Source organism: Simochromis diagramma, unplaced genomic scaffold (genome assembly GCF_900408965.1).
Source record: "Simochromis diagramma unplaced genomic scaffold, fSimDia1.1 OVJJ01000449.1, whole genome shotgun sequence".
In the NCBI taxonomy this organism is placed as follows: Eukaryota; Metazoa; Chordata; class Actinopteri; order Cichliformes; family Cichlidae; genus Simochromis; species Simochromis diagramma.
The window spans coordinates 2814908-2841394 of NW_024387274.1; the positions used below are offsets into that span (position 1 = coordinate 2814908).

General features: G+C 43.9%; 1 protein-coding gene across 2 annotated transcripts in view; it reads right to left on the bottom strand.

Annotated features, from left to right (window-relative positions):
* The window catches only part of LOC120715634 (ubiquitin-conjugating enzyme E2 E2-like), a 66357-nt gene that overhangs the window by 36931 nt on the left and 2939 nt on the right, over positions 1–26487 (bottom strand). Inside the window, exons 2-3 of one of the 2 annotated variants that reach the window (XM_040002726.1) lie at positions 22035–22232; positions 14723–14773 (exon numbers count right to left, since the gene is read on the bottom strand). In XM_040002726.1, the coding sequence (XP_039858660.1) occupies positions 14723–14773; positions 22035–22225 (242 nt within the window). In that variant the 5' untranslated portion in view covers positions 22226–22232. Of the gene's footprint in view, positions 1–14722; positions 14774–17178; positions 18082–22034; positions 22233–26487 lie in introns of those variants that run through there. The other variant, XM_040002727.1, reaches the window with a different exon arrangement.

Here is a 26487-nt window from a genome sequence, read left to right on the forward strand (position 1 = left end):
CACCAACGTGTGCAACATGATGTGTGTTTGTAGTGTGGTAGGCCACAATGGTAGCACAGTCAGACCAGTGTGGTTTTACATCTGAGTCTTGTTTGTGGCACAAATCATCATTTTAAAGATGGAAAACATTTACATCCTCCTGAAGCAGATCCCCTCACCGCTGACGTCACACAGCATTGTGACCTTTCATAGTTACACAGTGACACTTCACACACAGTCTAGTGCCAAAGGGTAATACTGAGGAAGTCAGCGTGGTTTTCTTGTGTATGTGAAATGAATGAGGTTTCCTCTTAAAGTGCAGCAAAGGAAGTGCTATACATACAGTACATGTGAGCACGACTGTGGTTATGCTTGATTACTGTGTGCACATGTGCATGAATGTATGTTAGCAACGCTGCGGAGACAAATCAAACCACTGTGTTAGGGTTAGGCTGCGTGTCTAGGCTCTGACATCAAGTCATATTAATCCCAAGTGACAGAAGCATGGTGTGGCTGCGTGTGATAGAATATGCAACTGCCTGTAATTATGTCTCTAACAGAGTCAGCAGGAGGAGGATACTGCAGCACTTCCCTCTACAGGATAGGACAGCATAACTAATGAGAGGCTAATCATTCATCCAGCACAGAGACATGATGTGCATAGCTGATATATGCACACCGATGACCTCATTCTCTCTCACTCACACACACACACACACACACACACACACACACACACACACACACACACACACACACACACACACACACCACTGCAGAGACAGGCTTACTCAGCTGTAGAAAACTGCAGACAGAGAAGAGCGGAAATAAACAAGGATGGAGGCACAAAAACAGGCAAAAACAAAGAGCTGTAGAATCACTTATCACAGCCAGTGGACATGTTTCCTATAACTGTTGGCACATTAAATTAGCTCGTTGTTCCAGGTCACAGATTAGGTTTTAAAGACAGACAAACAGAGCTGCTCTTGCACACCTTGAGAACCTGCCACAATCCTCCCCCGTCCTTATAAATGAGCTCACAGCACAGGGTCACCCTCCTTTGTGTTTGATCACAGACTGCAAAACACACTGCAGTTATATTTCACACCAGCTGGTGAGGTCACAGATGGGCCCTTTACACAGTTTCCTGCTGCTCCATCTGATGCCAACTTTACTGACGGTACCAAAAATGTTGAATTAAAACACTGATTTTGTATAAAAAGCCTCATTTTAAAAACAGCGAGGTTTCACACAAAGTTATTACGATTTTGGGCTAAATGACGAAGCTAACTGAGGTTGTGTTTTTGAGCCCGAGTTGGAAACATCGCAGTACCAGAGGAAAACATGGATCCAATTCTGAAAACAAATGTCCTGCAATCAGAAAGTGAAAGGAGGCCAGAATCAGGTCAGTCCAAAATATCTGAGCTCTACATTAGCTGCTGGGTTATACTAACTTCTTGTTTATAATGTCTAAGTAGGGCTGGGTCATAGCATACTGTTCACAGTAATACCAGTATAATGTTGGGTAACGATAATGAAATGAAATATAAAATAGAGTATGGGTAAAACGCGCATGCACAGTGCCTTTGTTTACATACGCACATGGCGGCGATGCAGAATGAGAAGGGCGAAAGCGGATCGTTGAATGAAACAGATGAACCAGAACTGGTTTGTAAAAATGCTGCAGCTTCACTGGTGTGGAACTGGTTTAGCTTTCGTCCGTCAGATACACAACAAAGCACTATTTTTGGTAGCGCATGCTAGCGGGCCGTCGTTATTACCGTGTTGTTTGGAAAATACGGCGCACTTAAAATCAATACTTTGATTTTTCTGAAAGTTGACAGAGCCCCTTATAATCCCGTGTGCCTTATGTATGAACTCTGGTTGTGTTTACTGACCTGGAAACGATTTTATGTACACGGCGCTCGAAAAACTGTCAAATGTTTCAGTACGACTTTGCTGAGCTACGAAGCCGCACCGCTTGATGGATTGTCGGAGCGTTACGGCTATCGTAGGCGGAGCCTCGCGGAGTGATACGTACTGTGCTTCAACATAATATTACCGTATAGACCCTGTGCACGAGAAAATGCTAAACTCCTGGTTTGAGACCGGATGTGGGGTTGTACATTTCCGGTAGCTTTACTTTGCGGTCAATCGCTACTGCGAAGATATACTCCACAATCATGTCCAAAACTCGAAAACGTAAAGATGGCGTTAAGTTACAAAGAGCAGAAGGTGGGAACACTCACTGCTGCTGTGTCATAAAAAAAATCAAATGATCAGTTTTGACGTTTAAAGCAGTTTAGATCGATCAGTTGTTTACATCACTCAACACAAGCAGAACTGCATCACTGCAGCAGAAGACACATCGTCCACATTCAGAAGCACATCTCTGTATAGTGACTGGTCTCATGATTTAAACATTTAAATGTTCCTCCTTCAAACTACAGCTGAAGAATAGTCAAACCAGATGTTTCCCGTTATGTCGAGATCAGCTAGTCAAGTACACACCTACACAGCATGTTAACAAACTGTGAAAAAAATGAATGACTGCTGGTAACGGGTTTCTATACATTAGTATGTACGAAGGGTATGTTGTGACTTACCTTCAAAATTACAGCGGTCCCTCGCTATAACGTTCACCTTTCACCTCGCTGTTTCACAGATTTTTTAGTGCAAGTTTGCATGGTTTTTTTTACGTCACATTGTGTCCTGCGTCCTGATCGCTGCAGACGATCTCCTCCGTGACGTCTCTCAGTACAGAATCGCTGCATCGATGCTAGCAGTGTGACTCTGAAGTGCAGCGCTGTATGTCCACGATGTCCACCAAACGTTTTGCACCGTCAAAAAATAAAATTGGCTCCTTGATTTCACCTCTCGCTGGTTATTTCTAGAACATAACACCCGCGATAAACGAGGGACAGCTGAGAAATATAACATTTGAATCCCTTTTCTCTTTTGCTCTGAGGCGCGGGGGAAATATCGACAAGTCGATGAACATCATTTACAGATATATTGGGTAAATGCCCGAGACATCTATAGAAATGTAAATCGCCGCTTGATTCATTTGCTTAACTTGTTTTGGACCGTAAACCAGGCGCGAATAGGACACCGGAAACAAAGCTCCCCACAGGAGTTTCCACACCGGAAGTAGCATATGCTAACGTGCACATAGTCAATTGTGTGTGTATAACCTCTTTTTAAGTGTTGTGGATATTATACATGGTTATGCTGAGGATATGTTGGCCAGTTTCCACTGGAAATGCCTTTTGGTTAAACTGTCAGCAAAGAATTTGCATTTGCACTGTTACATGTTTATATAACTTTAATGCACATAAAAAAACAGCTGATTGTTTAAGTGAAAATACATTGATGTTTTTATTTTGTTTCCACTAATAAAGTTGTGGAGTTGTAAAGTATTTTGTCTGGTGTCAATTATATCGTCAGTTATATCGTTATCGCAAATTTTCAAATGTATATGGTGATAAATATTGTTGGTCATATTGCTCTGCTCTATGTCTAAGTAAAATTTGTTAGTTTGTGCATCGACGTAAAACGTCACTACAGGAGCCCCTGCACAGCTAATATACTGCATCACATTCAACATTACTGCATCACTTTGACCTCTGACGCTTAAAAAGATGAACATCAGCTAAATATATTCACCACATTGAGAAAACACTGCATAGATAAAGCAGGAGGGCGCAGACACGCAGAAATCTTACTCCTTCATGAAGCAGGTGTGGACGTCTCTCTCTTAATTCCTCATTTCATTCCAATGTCTTCCTTTCTACTATAAACCCTCCTAGATTTACAGCATCGCCGTGCAGTTCCAGACTCATCTTAAAATATCACGATCCCTCAAAGTTTGGCCAGAAGAATCAAGGAAGGTGACACACTAAACTTAGACTATAAAAATCAATAAACAGACATCCTCACTGTCAAACTAGCACAAACAAACACTGTTCTCAGAGTAAACACTAAAACCCTTTTCCATCAGTACTGACTCGGATCCACTCGGCACAGTTCGCCACAGTTTCCAGGTTTCCATAGGTCACAGTACCTGGTACCAGGTCGTTTTTAGCACCTGCTCGCGGTTCAAACTGATCCGAGCAGGTACTAAAATGTGACGTTGTCAGACTGAATGCCACTGATTGGCTGGTCAGTGGCGTCACTCAATGAGTCATTAGAGCGTCTCGTTCACAAAAATCAACACCGTCATTTTGGAAACTCACTAAAGGAAAATGGCTCCAAAAAACAATGCCGTGACCCTCGAGTGTGACGACACGCCACAGACCGAGGAGCAGGGATAGCATCCGAGTCGAGTAGGTACTGATGGAAAAGAGGCCTAACTAACAGCATTGCAGCTTTCTTATGATAAGTAATACAGCAAGTGTCTGCCACTGCAGAGTTCATGTAGTACAGCCAACTGCCACAGCAATAAAACCAGCTGAGGTGGAAAAGAAAGCCTTCTTCTGGGAAAACTCTGTTCTCTGGATTCACATAGAGGCTCCCTGACATGTTACAGCTCAGGCATCTTCTGATCCAGTCTAACCTGCAACCATCGCTTTCAAAGATCAAATGTGCAGCACCACAGTACACCGAGTCCCAAATGGATCAGTGACTGAGGATTTGGTCTTAATGCGATGGTAAACAGGCCTTCATTAGTTAGTCTATCATCAGTGAACGGACATTTCTAGCAGCTAATCGCTGCTTCAGTAACAACCAATCAGCATGCTGCAGGGCTGCAGACACACTCAGACTAGACCAGATGATTGGATGTTCACATTATTTGTTGTCAGCATCACATTAGCCTGACACTTCCTCTCTGCGTCTTCTCTTGTATGAGCAAAGTCAGCTTTTACCCTGAGAAGTGAGTTACAGGCAGAACAGCTGGTGCCCCCACGAGCCGGCTGTTTCACTGTGGGACGTTTCCTAATAGCAAACTGGAGCTCCTTCAGTTTATCTAACAAAACCATGGCTATGGCCACAGCAGCTTACTGTGAGGCAGCAGGGCCGGACTGCAGAAACCAGCCCGCCTCAAACAACCACTTGATCCTCAACCCAGTATGCAAGAGAAGGACTGGGCCACAGAGAAAGCCACACTTTGCTGTGTGCTCTATCAAGTGTCATTCTTTTTCTGTTATTGGACTAAAAGGCTTCAAACGCCGTTTCAAAAGCAACAATCAGTTGTGCTGTGCTGACTGTGGGGTCATGCTTTAGTGGCTAACACGAGGAGGAGACACGAACCCAGCCTCACAGATTCACGAGATGATGTCGTCCCGTCACCAGATACAGCGGCCACTCTGTGAGAGCGCACTTAGACACACACAGGCGCTCAGATGAAATGCTAACATCAGCAGCATGTTAACAGTGTCAGTGCATCGCCCAGCTGTTTAATGCTAATACAGCAGCTCATGCACTAGCAAAGTCAGCATGTTTTCTTGTTCATTGGGCTGCTGTTTGTTCTGCAGGCATGCTGATAAATAAACACTTCTTTCCTGATGATGGTCCGACAGGAAGTCAGGTTAGTTTTTTGTGTAGCACCATGAGTGCCTGCACAAAGTGTCAATACACTGGACAGTTATGGTAAATATATATTGGTAAAAATGCATAACGTGATGGCTCATCATGTTTAACGATCTTCAGCGTCTGACAAAGACATGCTAACCCTTTCTGTAAAATATCAGTAAAAGTATTTAAAAGTCTGGACTTTCTGCAACTTAGTTTGGTACTTCAGCATCATTCTGGTGCACACATAATGGAATAGTTCCCATACCTGAATCAGCACTAGTTTAAGGGTTATAAGACAACATTGTTGTTGGGTCCCTGTTAACCTTGACTGATGTAATTATTAGAAGACATGTGATGAAAGCGAGGTTCAGGAGGTAGAACACAGAGTGACCAGCTGAGACTGGGACCGACTGGAACATCCCAGTCTTTGTCTGAGGTAGCTGGCAGGTGAAAGGTCCTTTACTGCCCCGTCTGACACAGGCGTAGTCTCACATGTACCTCCACCTGGTAATGTCGACAAAGGTTTAGGCCTTTTTTCCCACTGCATCAATGTCAGTATAAAACTACTGCTGACAAAGTCCGTTTAATTAATTCAAACTGTTCATTTAAATCAAACCTGGTTTTGTGGAGCCTTCGTGTTGTGAACTGTCACTTTACAGGTTTGTATTCAGCCACAGACGGAGTGAAGATGTGTTTACCCCCCACCTGATCTCCTTTGTGTGGTTTGTTTGTCACAGTGAAACGTTTCAGATAAGCAAACAAATGTAAATATTACACAAAGATAACACAAGTAAACACAAAACAGTTTCTAACTGAAGCTGTTTATAACCAATCACAGCAGATGGCCCCGCCCCTCCCTGAGCCTGGTTCTGCCGGAGGTTTCTTCCTGTTAGAAGGGAGTTTTTCCTTCCCACTGTCGCCAAAGTGCTGCTCATAGGGGGTCATATGATTGTTGGGTTTTCTCTGTATGTAGTATTGTAGGGTCGACCTTACAGTATGAAGAACCTTGAGGCGACGGTTGCTGTGATTTGGTGCTGTGTGAACAACATGAAACATTTTTAAGGGGAGATCCAGACCTACACGGCTCTGGGAGAACAAACCTACAGCTATAATAGTAAAACTCTCTCTGGCATAAAACAATAGCAGCTGAGTTGTATTGTGAGTCAGTCACATCTACAGCCTGATAGTCATGGATGAATCGTTCACCCTGATACTCTGATTTGCTTTCATTTCTTAAGATCTCAACTGATATTCACTGGGAAGTGATTCCTCTGGATCACACAGTCTTAGCTGGATTATGACGGGGAGAGACACAACGGGCATGAATGATGGTGAGAGAAAACATGGCAAACACCCCCTTGGAATACACACATTGTTTTCTCTCAGCCGACGGGGGTTCTTATCAAAACGCTGCCAGGACTGTGGTGAAAGGATATGGTAATTACAGACAGCACACACGCAAACAGCAAGAAAGGCCAACTGAGCTCTGCGCTAATGCAATGTGTCTGGTGTGGGGGCTATTTACATACCCATCCAGAGCGCTTGTCACATTCAATTAATTGGTCTCTGGAAGGGTGACAAAGATGATTAAAGAGAACGATGAAAAATATCTCCTCATATAGCTCCATAAAGTCCTTTTAACATGAAGCCAAACGATCTTCAAAACCGGGCGTGCTGTCTCAGGAAAAATTAAAGGTGCTTTTCTTTTCATTTCCCACGAGCTACGCCGCTCTTTTTCCGCCAACCGATGAAGGGAATGCAGAAAATGAGCTGCGACAATGTTTGTAGGAGTGTCTGTGATCATGAGCTGTGCTTTATGGAGACGGAGGGAAGAAAGAAGTGAAGCCTGCGGGGTAATGAGCTGCGTCACAATGTCCGCTCATAACCTCAGCCTATTTAATACTGTCAGATCAATTAGTAGGTGAAGAAAGGGAGACACGGAGGCCTCGGTTCATACCAGCCTGTGTGAGGAGGTGCCACATGGTTTATAAGAGTTTATTATAGCACAAGGTTTTAAATGTTGACAGCATGTTTCATTTATCACACAGACAACAGGCTGAGATGGAAATCAAACATGTGACGGCTTCAGGGGAGTCGGGCGCTGTTAAGAGTGTGGCGAATACAAAGGTGCCGACGAACCTACACTTCAAGCAGTGCCGCGCCTCCACTACCACAATTATTCACCCACAACCACAGCCGAGCCCGATTCATCCCAAGGCTGCTTATCACCATGGATGTTTTTAAAGGAATCATCCTTAAAACTACATATTCAAAAAGTGGAATTATACCCAAATGTCTGGCTGTGAAAACATAAACGCTCACTTCAGTCAGATGAAACTTGTTTGAGACAAACAGCAAACACTGCAGCTGTTCATTTACACTGCAGCACCATCAAAACTGCCATTTAATTCATGCTCGAGAAGCCCTGAACACACAGGCAGAGCTGTGAGAAGGTGGAGATAGCTGTGACTGCAACTCCATGAGCGATGAGTGAGGAACAACACGCTCACTCTCTATGAACCTATGACTCATATTCTGTTGGCCAACAGTCTGGATCAGCCTCCTTCGTGACTCTCAGAATGACCAAAGCTTGACTGAGCTTATTACCTGATGAGTGCAGATTCACTGGGACCACAGACAAAACCATGTGAGGGGATTTTCCTCCCCCTTTGTGAGTGTGGACGCTTCATCTCTTTGCTCTTTAAATGCTTTGCTTCTTTTATTGATTTTTATTGATTTTTATGCTGATTTTTTCCCTTTTTTCCATATGAGCTTACCTGCGATAGCTTCTGGACACTTATAGATCATTAGGACTAAAGTGTTCTTAACAGAAACAGCAACATTTTATGGTTACCTTATCCTCAGCGCTCCGTGTGTCTGTGGCCTAGACACAGCTGAAGCCTGATTACAGCGTCTGGGCACCGAGCAGCCTAAATAGCCTGGAAAGGTGCTAACCGCTAGGCTAACTAGCAACAAGATGCCTTCCCTCTCCACAGATGACTACCACAGCCTCCTGCAGAAGATTGCAGTACTGGAGACAAAAATTCATCGCTTAGAAGTAAACGTGGAGGTAAATGGACTGTGTGGAAATGAAACAACCTTGCCTTTGACTCAAAACAATGGCGATGAGCAAGCTAGTACACAGCTAAGGAGCACAGATAACATGACCAAGAAAGTAGACTCTGTGCATTATAATAAATCCTCAAGTGATAATCCCCCTTGGACTGTCTTGGTGCAAAACCAAGACAAAAATCATGTCTCCTGGAAGGGGGAGGACGTATCACAGGCAGAGCACAGCGAGCTAGAAATCTCTGAAACCGACTGGCCTTCACTTCCTACGAGACAGAGAAGCTCTTCTACCCCTGTACACGAGAGGAAACAGGACTGGACAACCGTGAATAGGAAGGTTAACAACAAACCTTCAAAACAACTGAATGTGAAACTGCAGAACAGATTTGCTCCACTATCAAAGGACCCTGGATCTATATCGGACAACCATCCATCTAAAAGCAGCGAAGTAAGGTCTGAAAATCTGTTGAATAGCAAAAGACCACAGGGAAAGCTAAAGGCTAGGCCTGAAACTCTGATTGTGGGTGACTCTGCCGTAAAGGATGTACAAAGGATGTGCGGTAAGAACACTAAAGTCCTCTGCTTTCCTAACGATATGGTCAACATCCTGAAGGAGAGAATTCTTCAAATTGCAGATGAATATCCAACTGTGACAAACATTGTTCTGCATACAGGGTCAAACGATGTGTCCAAACAACAGTCGGAGGTTCTGAAACGGGACGTTACTGGATTATTAAATACTGTAAACTCTCTGAATGCAGCTGTATTCATCAGTGGACCTGTACCGCCCGTCAGAGGAGGAGACGAGACATTCAGCAGGCTGTTTACACTGAATAAATGGCTCATATCAGCATGTACTGACCACTCAGTGCACTTTATCGACAACTTTAATATTTTTTGGGAACGCAGGCATCTGTTTAAAGCAAATGGATTTAATTTTAACAAGTCAGAGGTGAAACTGTTCACCTCCAACTTGTTTTATTCCATACGTCATCCATCTGTGCTTGGAGCCAAGGCTGAGATAAACGAGGAGTTATCTCATAAAGAGGAACAAACAGTACTCCAAGAACAGACAAAGCCCAGCAGAAACCTTGAGGAGGAGCTCCATCTGCCCCCACCCGGGAAGAGCCTCAGAAAGGAGAGACATCTGAGGCAAGAAGAGGCAAGACGAGGGGTCCCTATTTGCCTCCAACTATCTCAACAACACCAACGACCAGGACCAGGACCAGGGACCACGACCTTCCCCAGTCCCCCAAACCCCTGACAGGCCATCACCCTCCTCCCCCTCCCTTTCTCCCTCCTCCCCACACCTGAAATTCACTGAGGAGATGATGGAGCGGGTCAATGCTGGGCTCAGATCTACCCCCCGGCCCAATCCCTTTTTGTCCCCCATAAACCCCCCACCAGAGCGGCCAAAGGTTCGCCATCGAGCCCCACCCTCAACAGAGCAATCGAAGTCACATTGCTCAGCCTCGCCCCCCTTAGTTCCTCCTTACCACCTTCATGCTCTGTCTCCACAGTCTGATGTGTGATGTGTGGAGGGTCCGGGCTGCGAGGATTATGGCAGTGGTGACTTTTCCCAGGAGAAGCTGGGACCCTGTTTACTAGAAGGTTTTAAAATTTCTGTACTTTTAGGTGACAGGAGACATGTGGCCTGGTCAAAACACAGAGAGCTGCACTCTAAAAGATCTTTAAACATAGTAAACATACCTCGTGTGCCACAGACCGCTCCCAAACACGAGGGGACAAGTAATACCTCTAAAACACTTAAGTTGGCTTTATTAAACGTTAGATCTTTAGCTGGGAAAACATCTTTAATTAATGATTTAATCACTGAGCACAGCCTTGATTTTATGTTTTTAACTGAAACTTGGTTGGACCAAAGTAACAGTGGAGCTGTTCTCATCGAGACGACCCCTCCTAACTACAGTTTTATCAGTGAGGCCAGGGTGAGCAGGAGAGGAGGAGGGGTTGCTGTCTTATTTAATGAATCATTTCAATGTAAGCAGCTATCTCCTGGAAGTTTTCAGTCTTTTGAATATGTGGCTTTACAGCTGAAGGCCCCATCCAAAGTTGTGTTTCTTAATGTTTACAGGCCTCCAAAATACTGCACAGACTTTTTTAATGACCTCAGTGAACTGCTGTCTGTGATCTGTGTTGATTTCGACTGTGTAATTATTGTTGGGGATTTTAACATCCATGTGGACAACCCTCAGGACAAAGGGACTAAAGACCTGAGTAACACTCTGGGCAACTTTGGGCTGACTCAGCATGTAACAGAGGCCACACATAATAGAGGACACACTCTTGACCTACTGATCTCCAAGGGCCTGAGCATTTCAAAGGTTACTGTGTCTGATGTGGGCGTGTCTGATCATTACTGTGTTTTCTTTGAAAGTAAAATCTCAGCCCACACAAATATATCAACAGCAGTGATAACAAAACGGTGTATAACTGAACACAGTAGTGCAATTTTTAACCAGGTCTTCCCATTAACACCTGACCTGCCCAGAGGTTCAGTCAATGAGCTCGTCAATAGCTTCAATGCTAACATGTTAAATGTAATGGACACTATTGCTCCCATTAAGGTGAAGGTTATCTCTGGAAGGAAAAAGTCTCCATGGAGAAACTCCACACTAGTGAAAAATGAAAAAAGAGAGTGTAGGAAAGCTGAGTGCAGATGGAGAAAAACAAACCTCCAGGTTCATTATGACATCTATAAAGAGAAACTTCACAATTATAATTTACAACTGAGGAGTGCAAGGAGGTCCTACTTCTCTGACATCATCACTAAAAACAGCCATAATGCTCGGGTCTTATTTTCTACAGTTGACAGGCTAACAAACCCTCCTGTGTCAGTGGCAGCTGAACTTCATTCAACCATGGCCTGCAATGACTTTGCCAAATTCTTCACAGAAAAAATCCAAAAAATTAGACAAGCAATTGGTACATCAACAGCAGATCCAGGATATGTACTGTGTCCACCGAAAAACTGTTTAAACACCATGAAACAGTTTGACCCGATTAACAGCAAAGACCTGGAGGACATCTTAGGTCAACTGAACTCCTCCTCCTGCTGTTTAGATGTCCTGCCAACAAGTTTTTTCAAAAAGGTCTCAAAGACTTTAGAGTCAGACCTGTTACAGATTGTCAACTTTTCTTTATTATCAGGTGTGTTTCCAGAACCACTAAAAACTGCTGTAATCAAACCTATACTGAAAAAGGACAATCTTGACAAGACACAAATGAACAACTACAGGCCGATCTCAAATCTCCCATTTTTAAGTAAGATCATTGAAAAAGCAGTTTCTCAACAGCTCAGTTACTTCTTAAAACAGAATAACTGCTACGATGCCTTCCAGTCAGGTTTTAGACAGAACCACAGCACTGAAACCGCTCTGACCAAAGTGTTTAATGACATATGTCTGAATACAGACAGTGGAAAAATGTCAGTCCTAGTTTTACTGGATCTCAGTGCAGCATTTGATACAGTTGACCACAACATATTACTCAAACAACTGGAGAACTGGGCAGGTCTTTCAGGAACTGTACTAAACTGGTTCAAAACATACTTAGAAAACAGGAAATACTTTGTATCAACAGGTAACTTCACATCTGAGCAGACAAGTATCACATGTGGAGTTCCCCAAGGTTCCATCTTGGGACCCCCTCTGTTTAACATTTACATGCTCCCACTGGCACAGATTATAAAGAACAACAAAATAAACTACCACAGCTATGCAGATGACACACAAATATATATCACAATGTCACCAGGAGACCGAGGCCCTGTACAGGCTCTTGGTAAATGCATTGAGGAAATTAATAACTGGCTGTGCCACAATTTTCTCCAGCTAAACAAAAACAAAACTGAGGTAATAGTCTTTGGTGCCAAAGAAAAACGATTACAGGTCACCAGAGAACTTCAATCTATACACCTAAAAACCACAAACCAGGCGAGAAATGTGGGTGTAGTGATGGATGCAGACCTAAACTTAGAAAAACACATTAAGACAATAACAAAGTCAGCTTACTATCACCTCAAGAATATTTCAAGGATAAAAGATCTGATGTCTCAACAGGACCTGGAAAAACTAGTCCATGCATTCATCTTTAGTAGGCTTGATTACTGTAACAGCATCTTTACAGGTCTACCTAAAAAATCAGTCGGACAACTACAGCTCATTCAGAACTCTGCTGCTCGAGTCCTCACTAAGACCAAAAAAGTGGACCACATCAGTCCAGCTCTGAGGTCCTTACACTGGCTGCCTGTCCGTCAGAGGATAGACTTTAAAGTTCTGATGCTGGTCTATAAAGCTCTGAATGGTTTAGGACCAAAATACATCAGTGACCCCCTGACCCAGTATGATACTTCCAGATCCCTCAGGTCATCTGGATCCGGTCTTTTATCAGTTCCCAGAGTCAGAACCAGACACGGAGAAGCTGCATTCAGCTTTTATGCTCCTTATATCTGGAACAAACTCCCAGAAAGCCTCAGATCAGCTGAAACACTCAGTTTATTTAAATCCAGGTTGAAGACTCACCTGTTCTCAGCTGCATTTGAATAAAGCACCAAATCCACACTTTTAAGCTTAAATTTCAAAACTTACATTTTAACTACTGATTTTATCTGTTTTGATTTTATATACTGTTTTGTTTGTTTGTTTGTTAATTAGTTAGTTAGTTTGTTTGCTTGTTTTAATCAATTTTAAATCATGCTTTTTATTTGTTTTTGTTTCTAATGTCTCTGTAAAGCACTTTGAATCACCTTGTTGTTGAATTGTGCTATACAAATAAACTTGCCTTGCCTTGCCTTACAGGTGTCCTCAGGACCACAAGTCTTTCCCAGCCATAGAGGAAGCTCCTGCTGGCCATATAAGCAGGTCTGAGGCGCTCCCATGTCAGCTTCACCCTCCAGACCACGAAGGCAGGTTGAGCTTTTATATGGTCTCAGGCTAACACGGAGCCTATTTGAACATCTGCATGTAAATCAGTCTTTGTTTAGTGTCACAGCAATCCTGCTACAAAATATGACCTTATTAACTGACTAACAGGTGATATTAAGGCAGGAGTCACAGAGCGATTCACACTCAGCTCCACTCTGCTGCTGCTCTGTCGTGAGAAAACATAAGACAAACGGTCCTTTAATGATGTGTGTGCTCATCTGTGAGTGCTTTGTTTCTGCTATGATCCCACCACATTATTATAGTAATGGTCTGCATCCATGATACAGTCCACATTATCACAATATCCAGAGAAGCATGTGTGTTTAATCGCTATTGTGCCACGTCCACTAGTGTCCATAATTAGGCCACTACTACCCGACCAGTGAAGGCAGCTCTTACAGTGCTGTTAGAGTGTGCATGTCTCTCTGTCCACATGTGTTAGCCATGCAGTTAGCAGGCTGCAAACCCTCGCTCAGGATGAAGAAATGGAAGAAGCCGAGTGGATGGACTGACTCATTATTATTATTTTACACAGTCCATATTCTTTCCACCATCACTCAGCACAACCTCAGGTGTCACCTGTTTAAGAGTATTAGTAGTTTCACATTTATAGACTTGAAATGTGAACTGAGCTATGAAGGATAGCATCAGTGCATCGCGGGCAGATGAGTGTGTGTGCAGCCAGCTCGTCTGCGTGCTAGCTTAGGAGTTTACACGCATCGCTGCTGCTTCAGGCCTGCAGGAAATGCCTGGACTTTACCAACGTGCTGCTCGCTCTGCTCCAGTGTGTTGCTTTAGCAGCGCTCCTCCACCTAACACTAAAATACCATTACGTAACACTCCTGCTGAAAGATATGAACAAAAACTGCTGACTCAGACAAACAGAACAAACAAAGTGGCCAAAGCAGCAACACACGGGCCTTTCATTCGCTGGGGAGGAGAATGAACCACGCACAAGCACAACAGTGTTGCTACACTGATCCTAACAGTCCAGCTTACACTGACATTTATTTGGCTTTCTAGACTCATTACAAGGTTCATTCACTTTGCTTCAGCTGGAGCAAACACGCGTGTAAATGCAGCACTATGATCTATTCCTGTGGGTCGCTGACACGGCACAGTCCATGCAGACGGCTCACACAGACACACACACACACGTGCCCGAGGTTTCAGCTCTTTAAAAACACACACACGCACAATCCACAGGCTCCTACCTGCAGTTCGGCGGTGGGTCCAAGGTTATCTCTGCCAGCTCCTTCTGGATTCTGAAACGAAAGGACGTCCTGTGTTATAATCACACACAGTTACATCAATCCTGCCTATAAAACCAGTCTGTGAGTGCACACGCTGAACACCTCAGTGATTTTCTAATGAGCTGCTGAGCTGTGCCTGAGCAGGAATAAGTCCTGATCTGCAGGATCAACACGGCGACTATTTGCCTTTTCTTATTAAGCACATATGGATAAACTGATAAAAGGCTGGGATAAGACACTACATCTGCTACATCAGGTGAATTAACTGTGCTGCTGATAAAGCATCTGTACTTTCAGAAAGGTACCTGAGAGGAGAATCAACTCTTCATACTGATGTGCTTTTATGTTCAAGCTACCAGGACTGATCCATGGTGAAAGCTTGTAGATGTGACATTTCTATATCCAGATCCCTACGTAGAATATTAGAAATTCCAAGCTCACGATATTCCTGATCCTGAGATAAACCGAACACATTTCCAGAGCAGAAGCTCACATGATGCTGCTCAGTGAGGATCAGCTCAGTCTGCGAGCTGAACAGGGGAACAGCATTGTTACACATGTGCTACATGTGAAGTGAAAAAGCACATAAAATGAACCTACTGCATAAAAATGCAGCATTAGAGGACGACCTGATTTTACTCAGCGATCTGTCACAGCCTGATGTTCACCATGACGTACACACACTGTTAGAGAAACAGCCACTGAGGCTCATCACGCTACCACACCATCTGTAAAGGTCAACCAGCCCACCGTGTGACACTGAGGAGTTACTGGACTGTTAGATAGATGCTGCGCAACATCTCAACTGACCACTCAAAGCACCTTTTACTGCTAGCATCATTCACCTGGTCATGCAGGTGTCTGTTCTATATGTGAGTCGCTTATCTAACACACACACACACTGATGTATAAACTAGGATCAAACCATCGTCACTCATCACAGCTGCACTCAACAAATCAAATCCATTTGGTTTGTTCTCAGCAGACAAACGAACATCAACAACATCAAGTCAGCCAAGAGTCTTAGTCTTAGCTAAATAAACTCCTGGATGACGGAGGAATCCGCAGCTGCAGTGCTGCTCTTATTAAGGCCAAAGACATTCTAATATTCATGTGATTCTCCTTTTATTTAAACATTAATTTAACTATCAAAATAAAATCTACACAGGCAAGTATTCCCAGGGAGTTATGCTCTGCTGTAGTGCAGATTGCATTACGTTTTCTTTACAGTCTTACATTTGCAGGTAGGATTACATCAAATTGACAAAAACCAACAGCTGAGGAGTATCCCGTCTAAACATTTGAGAAACATCCAGCAGTGAAAGCTCTTTTAGAAACATTGAAAACTGACTGACAGCAGCAAAGCACTTGCTTGTTGTCTGATGGATACATTACAGCTTCAGTGCACATCAGTCCAATTCCCTGTGTCTGAGTTTCTATCCTCTATCTCTTGTTTCCATTGAATAAAAGGAAAATTGTGGGGGAAAAAAGGCAGTTAAAAGCTACTACTGCTGAGTGGGAGGATGGCCATACAACAAGGTTCACTTTGTCTAATGGTCTCGTGCACATAAAGAAAGAAACTCGACCAAAACTGTTGCTACTTTTCTTTTTCAGGCTTTAGGAGACATGGAAAGAAAACTCTGACTACAGAATAAAAACCTAAAGAGAACAGACGTGCAAAGAAGTTAATTATGCTTCTTACACTTCATCATTAAAAACATTCATTGTGGATCAGGGTGTACTTCACAGGCTGCAGGTTTGCTGTGAAACTGAGCTCAGATGGGGAGGAAACACGAGGAGCAGGAGCCGGTAACACAACCTCCACACTTGAGTCGTGAAACAGCTTCAGGATTTTCTGAGGTGCCAAAATTTGACTAGTGCAGCTGGGAACCTGTTAGTGAGAGCAGTGAGATGAACCTGAAAGGAAAAGCGCCTCTGATTATAGTCCCAGTTCTTCATGCTTGTGCACGAGGCTCCACAGTGCATGAATACACTGTTATACTCTGCATGTATGTGGATCAGTCTATGACGTATAAAAGCAGCTTTGCATGTGCAGCACCTGATGATTTATTACAAAAGCTACCAGTCAAATAAACCTTAATGAAGTGGTTACCCTCGAGGTCCTTATTTTTATGGCACGGCCCCCCACTGTGGACGAGAGGTCCTCTCTGTATGTCTCTGATGCAGCGTCTGCTATGACTGACCTCATTTCATATAATAATATAGATATAATATCCAGTGCATGTACGAGCAAATCCACACACTCCCATTGATGAAATGCTGCACGATGAAGCATTTGTCATATATGCATCATGATTTTCAAAGTGTGAATACGGCACGTGGACGGCTTTTGATGTAACAGATACAACAAGGTGTGAAAATGTATTTCATACAAAACAAAAACTAACATGACTCACGTGATGAAGATAATCATCATGGATGAGCTTCCTCAGTAGAAATATGTCATAAAGTCGATAAAAGTCCTTCTGTCCGTGCTCTGACAGCCAGCAAACAGGCCAATGACAGCGAGAATAATACCACGCCAAGTCAGCCGTGTGGCTGGATTAGAGTTAGAGCCACATCAGGTTATCCTGACACACACAGTCCAAGAGGAGCAGCCTGCAGCACACGTGCTAATGTTTGGGCTGCTAACTCCCAAAAACACAACGACTGCTGAAAATGTTCACGGACACTCAAACAGTCGTACCGCACACGACCCCAACAGACACAGTCCAGGCTCGAAACAACGACTCTGCTGGAAGGGGCGCAGACAGTCTGATGTTTGGGCTCTTTAAAGCAGAGTGCCACGCACTGCAAACTGTGTGCACAAAGGCTGTGATTAAGTGCTGTCCTCTACACGTTACAGTCCCAGTCATTGTCTCGCCTTACAACAGCTGAAATAAAGAGCCCACTTTAGAAAGCACGTGGGGGGGGGGGGGGGGGGGGGAGAACAGATTTAAGCAGCTGACTGATGTAACCGACCCCTGATATGAACTATAAACATTTCTCTCAGATGGCTCTTTCCCAGCTCCACACAGAGTCCACACAGAGTCCACACAGAGTGTCCACACAGTGTGGACACTCTGTGTGGACTCTGTGCGTCCACACAGAGTGTCCACACAGAGTGTCCACACACACATCAAACCAAATCTTTGCTGAAAGAAAGTATGAGCCTCAGCAGCGACTTCACTGCACTCCTTGTGCTTTTATTAAAAGACACTTCAAACACACAAAGCAGTGTGAGACAGCCACAGTAAACAGCTGTAACGCTGCTGTGCAGCATGTCTTTGGCATCACGTCAGAGTTGACGCTGTTATTTTGAGACTTACTTCACAGACTGTGGGAAACTCATTTATCAGATTATATTAGAACATTTTAGGGAAAAAACATGTTAATAACTAAAAATGATTTTATTATTTATTAGGCAAGTAAGAAACACATTTTTCCCAAATGTAAGATTTGGGTGTTCTTCTCTGAGAAATGATTCAACATTTTTTTCTATAAAATCGATAAATGTATTTTTTCATCTTAATAAAAAAATAATAATCTGTTGTTGTGTTTTCTTGTTTGTTTTATTAAATCCAAATGTAAATTCTATTTCATTAAATATTCATTAAATAACAAGTTATATTAAAGTAAATTACAACTATCAGCTGGATTAAAGAGCTCCAGCATAACAGCAGGAACACAGCAGTCCTACATGACACAGTGAACACGCAGCACTGCCACGCTGCAACGAGCCTCGTGTAGATAAAGTTACCTGTACGTGCCAATGTTCCTCAACTACTGCGTGCACGTGTGTGTGCGCGCGCATGTGTGTGTGCGTGTGTGTGCGCGCGCATGTGTGTGTGCGTTTGTGTGTGTGTGTACCCATGTGTGCACACACACACTTGATGATGTTTGTTTGGAGCTGCTGCACACTGGATCTGACACTAATTAAGCGGCTCCCAGATAACATAATTAAGAGTAGTAGAATAACGCCTTTATTTAGGTAAAGCTGTTCTTGCACTTCCTGCATGTCGTTCATCAACAGCACAGCTGCCGATAAGTGACGGTGTGGAGAACAACAAGCACTTTCTCAGCAGCTCTGGTATCAACATAGGAGCAGCTCTCTGCTGCTGGCCAGACAACCAGTGTCAGCACACCAGTATACCCAGTTTCAACCTGCCATGAACTGGTGAGTAACAGAGCAACATGTGACATAATGAGGACTTTTTCCAGTTTGTTGATTTATTTTTTGCTTGTTCCCTGTTGGCCTCTAAACAGCTTCCTGCTGTTAAACAATTAAGATAAGAATATTATTAATGCTGAGGAAAATTCTCGTTCCCTTCAAGAGGTCAGTGGAATAAACAGACACACAACAAACGAGGCACAGACACGAGCAACAATTTATATCACTATGTACAATAGTGCTGATATTAACTATGTTAATGACACTAGTGGTAAGTGATAATACATTAAGTAATACTGTATTCAGCATTAATAACCAATCATCAATGATTAATTAGTTAACCAGGGATTGTGGCGATGACGTGCTGTGGTGTATTAATCAGCTAACATCCACGCCCTTCATAATCAGCTGTTTACACACAAAATTAATGAATGTAAATAAAAACAAAACTTGAATCTTTCAGGTAAGAAAATCCCAGGAAGCTGAGAAACGTTTCATCATCATCCAGGTGGCTTCTTCAGCCTCAGCTGACTGCAGGTTTACAACCTTATAACATCTGTGTAATGACCAACACGAGCACCCCTGTGTAACAATCAGCTGTGAGCTCCGTTTCATGATCATTAATATGCAATACGATGTACCAATGACCATCAATGGCCAAGGCTAAGATCACAGCATTGTAAATGCACCCTTAGTTGCATCCTTGGGCCATCCTTGACTCAGAGATGATCCCTTTTCACATTAATGGATTGCTTGACTCAAACCAGCTCAAGCCCATTGGTAGGCAGCTCTGAACACCACATCCAGAACAGCTTGGGTTTTGTAGAGAAGGTGAGACAGATGAAACCATGGTCTCATACAATGTCACATCTCTCTTCACTTGTGTTCCAGTCACTAAAACACTGGAGGTAGTTTGTAAGAGATTACAGGATGACCCCAACCTCAGCAACAGCACCGCTCTCAGCACCAGACAAGTGGGTTTGCCTTTGGAACTGCGTCTTAATACTTTGAAGAAGTGGCAAAGAGAGCTCTGTTATCCTACCCTGGAACACCACCACGTATGTGAAAAAGGGAAAGCCCACCTCTGAATGGAGGAGGGGCCTAAGGGTGCATCTGTCACCATCGTACAATGTTGTGATTGCAGCCATTCCCCAGCTCTCTGTGAATGGGACTCATGGCCATTGATCAGTGGTCTTGACAATTTGCATATTAAAGATCATGAAACTGATCCCGCAGCTCACAGCTAGTCAGTGATGCTAGATTCAGTCATGATGCAAATGCACTGTTTATAAGTTTGGGGAAACCTGCAAGCTCTCACTAATGAAAATCCTGTGTTTGGTTCAGAAAGACACTGCTGCCTGGCAGCAGGACAGTCAGCAGCACCACGGGTGCAAACAGACACTACACCAACTCTGTCCTTGGGACCTGGAGGCTTAAAGACAGCTGCATATTAGGGCTGGGCGATATGGCCTAAAATGCATATCACGATATAATTTGAAGCACGTGCGGTAACGATATATATCGTGATATATTCTTTTCTTCTGTATAACGTATTTTCCACACTTAAAATCCTTTAATTTTCTCAAAAATCGACAGTGTTCCTTATGTATGAATTCTGGTTGTGCTTACTGACCTCGAACCGATTTTGGCAGAAATCTGTTAAAAATGTTTTAGTACAGCTTTGTAAGCCACACTGCTTGATGGATGGTCAGAGCATTACGGCTGCCGTAGTGAAGAGCCTCACGGAGTAATCTGGGTCCAAAACTCCGTCCGCTTCAGGTCCCAAAGTCAAACGAACACTGAGAGTTAAAAACTGTCTAAATTCTTTCATCTTTAATTAAATCATCAGCGTTGCTGCTTTACCAGGTGTAACAATTAAGTTTTACATCCAGGCATCCATGAAAACAGGATTTATTAAATTTAACAGAGTTACAAGTTAACAGGAAGTTAGCTCGCTAGTTTCCACCTAAACATTTCATACATGTTCTGACTGAGAGATTTTGGAAACTAATTCAAACATACAGCTCTGCTGTCACTTCCAACATAAATGAAGACAGAAAACTAAACAGCAGTGACGTTTGCAGGGTTACTGAAGTTGGACTACCTGGTATATAATGTTGTGCTTTGTGATTGCTAGCGACACAGCTATGTTAGCATAACATTAGCACAGTGAAGCTGGAGGATGAACGCCAACTTTTTCTCCACTCGATAAAAGTTAACATGTGAGGGATTCTGGTGGTCAGGGACAAATGCAATCGCATAGCAGGATGCTGTACACGGGCCAAACTTCAGTCAGGAGAACAACTGAGATCATTCATCCACAATACGAGGTTAGTCATTAATATACTGCAACAACATGGGACTAGAACAGCTGCGAGAGAATTCAACATTAATGAATCAATGTTACAGAAGTGGAGGAAGCGCAGTTTTTGGCTTTCCCCATATTTCAAAAGTGCTTCATCTCTTTGCTGTGACTGTCGGCATAATTTGCAGATGATAATGGTTTTAGCTGCTCCGATGCTTTCAACCAAAACAGGCGCAGCTTGATGACATCATCAACATGCACGGTCGCGATAGAGTGGTATAGTCAAAATCTCTATCGTTGGCCAAATTTATATCGTTTATATCGCCCAGCTCTACTCCATATCCAATAACACTGTAGAACATTTGTATTGTCATGCTTAGAGAAGCTCAGCACAGCTGCTTTACAGGTGCCAAACGCCACCATTATCAGTATTAGAACACCAGTATCTGTTTTTTCCTGTTACTACTCAATTTAACAACAAAGATGTATTAAATACAAGCAGGCGGTACTTTCATCATTTCATAACTCGCCTACTTTTTATTTAACCAGTTATCTAATGAGTGTCCTAATGTTGCATCTCGTGTTTAGTGTTTATTTCACAGTGGCTGCTGTAACCTCATTAACAGAAGGTTACAGTGCAGCGCTGATGCTGGCTTTTGACTGCAAAACCAAAGCAGCAATTTAAACAGCAGTACCACAGAGAACAAGTCAGTGACAGACGACTACTCAAGAAGCTAAACGGGCGCACACCCAGCAGAGTGCACAACGCAAAACAGAGTGAGCGCACTGAGCTTTACCTCTTGGCACTGGTGGAGAGCTTGGCAGCGGTCTTACTGGAGATTTTGGCCTCCTTCTTTTTGGGCTGGGCCTGGTCCCGTTGCTCGGGGCCCGGCTGCTCCGGAGGAGCCGCCTCCCTCTGCTCGGCGTCCGAACTCCCCCCACTGGTGTTGGGGCTGTCGTCCGGCCTCGGCTGCACCTCACTGGACATGGTGACGCTGTGGGATGGTTGCACATGCACACAGGCTTTAACGGCATGTAACGAGCACACCTGAAGAGGTTTACTCAACCTTCACTGCAGGTCGGTCATCTGAGAAACACAGTTTTAAATACAGCTTGGTCACACACTGCTGTGGGATCCCACAGCAGTGTGTGACCAAGCTGGTGACCAGCATGAGGGGGCGCCAGGCTGTGGGGACTGTTCCACATGCTGCTGAGGCCCCGTCTGATTTCTTCAGACGTCAATTATCCAACCTAATAAACAACAGTGAACACGAGTCAATAGCACAATAAGCTGTTTGGCACCGACAGAGAAGATTTGGCAGGATTTTCATGGCCTTTCGTCACATCCTCACCTCTGCTGCTCAACCCACAGATGCATTTTCCTTACAAACGTGGCTCCACTTAAACAACAATATAAGATTTATTTCCAAGAAGCTTTGTTGTAACCAAAAAATAATCGACCAAAAACAAATTTACAGTTTCATTTACCTATTATTTATGACAACACAAGCTGCGTCACCCGTTGCTATTAATTATGTTTGGTTTTGTCTTGTGTGGGAGTGAAAAAGACGAGTAAAACGAGCTACACAGGAAACGAGGACGTCTGCAACCACACAGAGTTGCAGGGGGACAAGTGTGGAGACAAGGATGAACATGGAGGCGTGGCAGGTATGCGAGTGAAGGAAGGAGGAGGTATGGGAGAGGAGGAGGATGGAAATGAGCAAGGAGAAGACGCAGCAGAAGATAAAGCGGCACGTGACAAAGAGAGCTTAGGTCCGAACTGAACAAGAGACAGATGGATGAGAACTTTCTGACACAGACAAAGACACTACACACGTCTTCCATCTTTTACTATTTTCATGTCTCTGTTCAATAATCTGACGCCTTTCCTGCAAAGAAGCTGTCGCCCTTTCAGAGGGTTTTTCACTCTCATACGTCTGAGCCTTGATCATCCAGTCGAACGCCTCTTTAACGTGTCACGTAAAACTCTTTCAGCTGCCTTTCCTGACACCGTTTTATGTGCACACATCTTTTTAGTTCTTCTTGAAAAAGTAAGCGCTTGTTGTTGATTTGCATGCTGAAGGCAATATCCCAACAGTCAAGCTTCAAATGGCTGTTTTTTATAGAGTCAGTGAGAAGTACACATTTTAAAATGGTAAACAGTAAAACTGCAAATAGTAAGTCGAACAGTCTGTCCTGCACTTTAAAGGACACCTGATTTCTGCTTTCACACAGCAGTCACACGTTCATCAGGACACACTCCAGTTTCTGGGAATCCTGTATGAATCACACAAAACCACACAGTTCAACCTGCTTCGACTGCAGGCTTCTCCAGCTTCCAGCTCATGCTCAACACCCTGTTTGGAGGGTGTGTTAGAAAATCTGTGCTGTGGGTTACACGCCTGTTTCACAACAGTCAGGGCTGGCCTTTCAAAACTTCATGGGCATATTTAAAGCTGTAATTACAAACTCAGGATGCTGTGTCGATAGCATCAGTCACACAAACAGCATCTGTGCATTTCTCACAGTGCTGCTGAAGAAGGGATCTGAGCCGATTTATGGTACAACGATGTCACTCTTGAATTCCTGAGAAACCAACAGCTTTGCTGCGCTGCAACAACGTTCCAAGTAGTGGCTGCAAGTCCTCGAGTTTTGCTTGTGGGCCTTTCCGTTTCTTGGCACTAGTACTCAAATAAATGAAGATGGCGCCGGTGAGGTCGGCTGCCGTCACGACTGCTCCGACCACTTTTTCTTTGTCTTTGTTTTTTAAGTTAGTTTTCAGCGTTTCTAAATCGGCAAAATCATCACCATTGGGTACATTAGGTATGACAGTGACACTCTTGTTTCTATTGGTATACAAAGTACTCACAATTCGAAGTTTTTAACTCCGGATCCGAGCTGGCCGAGTGAGATCTTGAGGGAGAACAAAGGGAAGCGGAGGCGGCCTAGAGGGAAGCGAGCCGGCGTCAGGAACAGGCTGAGAGCTCGTGCACACCGCACACCTCTGCCTAGCATCCTGCTCGCCAACGTCCAGTCACTGGAGAACAAGCTTGACGACCTCAGGGCCAGGGTAAAGTTCCAGAGAGACATTCGGGACTGCAATCTCCTCTGCTTCACCGAGACATGGCTGAACCCAGCGGTGCCGGACCACTGCCATCCAGCCGGCCGAGTTCTTCTCGGTTCACCGCATGGACAGGACACGGGACTCGGGGAAGTCAAGGGGAGGCGGCGTGTGTTTAATGGTGAACAACAATTAGTGCAACAGTGCGAACGTTGTTCCTCTCACACGCTCCTGCACACCAAATCTGGAACTACTGTCCATCATGTGTCGTCCTTTTTATCTACCTCGGGAATTTACATCGGTCATTGTAAGTGCCGTTTATATTCCACCACAAGCGGACACGGTCACCGCCTTATGCGAGCTGCATGAGGCACTCACACAGCACCAGACACAACACCGGGAAGCTGCGCTTATTGTGACGGGGGACTTTAATAGCGCCAACCTCAAACGCGCAGCGCCGAACTTTTATCAACACATCACCTGCCCCACCAGAGGTGAAAGGACACTGGACCACTGCTACACTACGGTCAAGGACGGCTACAAGGCACAATCCCGCCCTCCTTTTGGCAAATCTGATCACGCCGCCATCTTCCTCATCCCAAAATACAAACAAAGGCTGAAACAGGAAGTTCCGGTTCAGAGGAAGGTCGCGCGCTGGACGGATCAATCAGTGGCCGCGTTACAGGACGCACTCGATGACGCAGACTGGGGCATGTTCAGAACAGCTCCGATGATGATGTCAACGTGTTTACGGAAGCGGTTGTGGGATTCATCGGGAAACTAGCGGATGATACTGTGGAGACAAAGACTATCACAACGTTTCCCAACCAGAAGCCGTGGGTGGATAAAACCATCCGCGACGCTCTGAGATCCCGCACCGCTGCCTACAACACGGGACTCACGACTGGGGGACATGGACCCGTACAAAGCCGCGTCATATAACGTGCGGAGGGCGGTGAAAGAGGCGAAGCAGCGCTACGGGAGGAAACTAGAGTCACAACTCCAACAGAGTGACTCTAGGAGCCTGTGGCGGGGACTAAGGACAATAACGGACTATAAAGCACCAACAACCGGTATGACGAACGCGGCCGTGACTCTGGCAGACGAGCTGAACACTTTCTATGCTCGCTTCGAGGCTGCAGCTAAGGACTCCAACGATGCTAGTGTTAGCGGCGCTAACGGCTGCAGACAGGAAGATACTGCCAGCACCGGAAACGTGCTCGTCATCTCCGAGCATGAAGTAAGGAGAGCCTTCAAGAGAGTGAACACCAGGAAAGCAGCAGGACCAGACGGCATCCCAGGTCGTATCCTAAGAGACTGCGCATACCAGCTAGCTCCTGTGTTCACTGAGATATTCAACATCTCTTTATCTCAGTCGGTGATCCCCACATGCTTCAAAGAGTCCATCATTGTTCCTGTCCCGAAGAAACCCCACCCTGCTTCTCTCAATGACTATCGCCCTGTAGCCCTCACCTCAGTAGTGATGAAGTGCTTTGAACGCCTGGTCAGAGACTTCAGGCGATACGGTCTCTCAATCACACCACCACACAGTACTGACCCACACATACATGCTTCTACCACACACATGGACATTTGGACATTGTTTTCACTTCATTACTTAACTTCAACGCTACTGTTCTTGTGTCTATATTTATTTAATTTCCTCCTACATTCTTATATATTCTATATTGTGTATTTGTTGTACGTTATTTTATTTTTCAAACTTTAATTTATATTTTTATCTTATCTTGACCATAACAGTGTTTACCCTTCCATGTCTATTTGTTGTAGGAGTTATTCACTTAACCTTGAATTTATTCTTATCCGTTCCTAGTTCATTGAACCTTTTTACATTATTATCATATTTACCCAAGATTCAAGAATAGCACAAGCATTCACTAATTCGTAGTAAGTATGATACTGTGTACAGGTGGTGATATATATATTTATATTATATTTTAATTATTATGATATTTATGAGATGATGATATTATTTTTATTTTTCTCCCAGTTAAATTTACCCTTCTTCTAATTGTGTTGTACAGTTATTTCATCTTTAACCTTAATTTATATTTTATTCCTTCCTAGTTAAATTTACCCTTTTTAATTTTTCATATTTACCCAAGCATTTCACTACACCAAGCATTTCACTACATATCGTACTGTGTATGACTGTGTACGTGACAAAT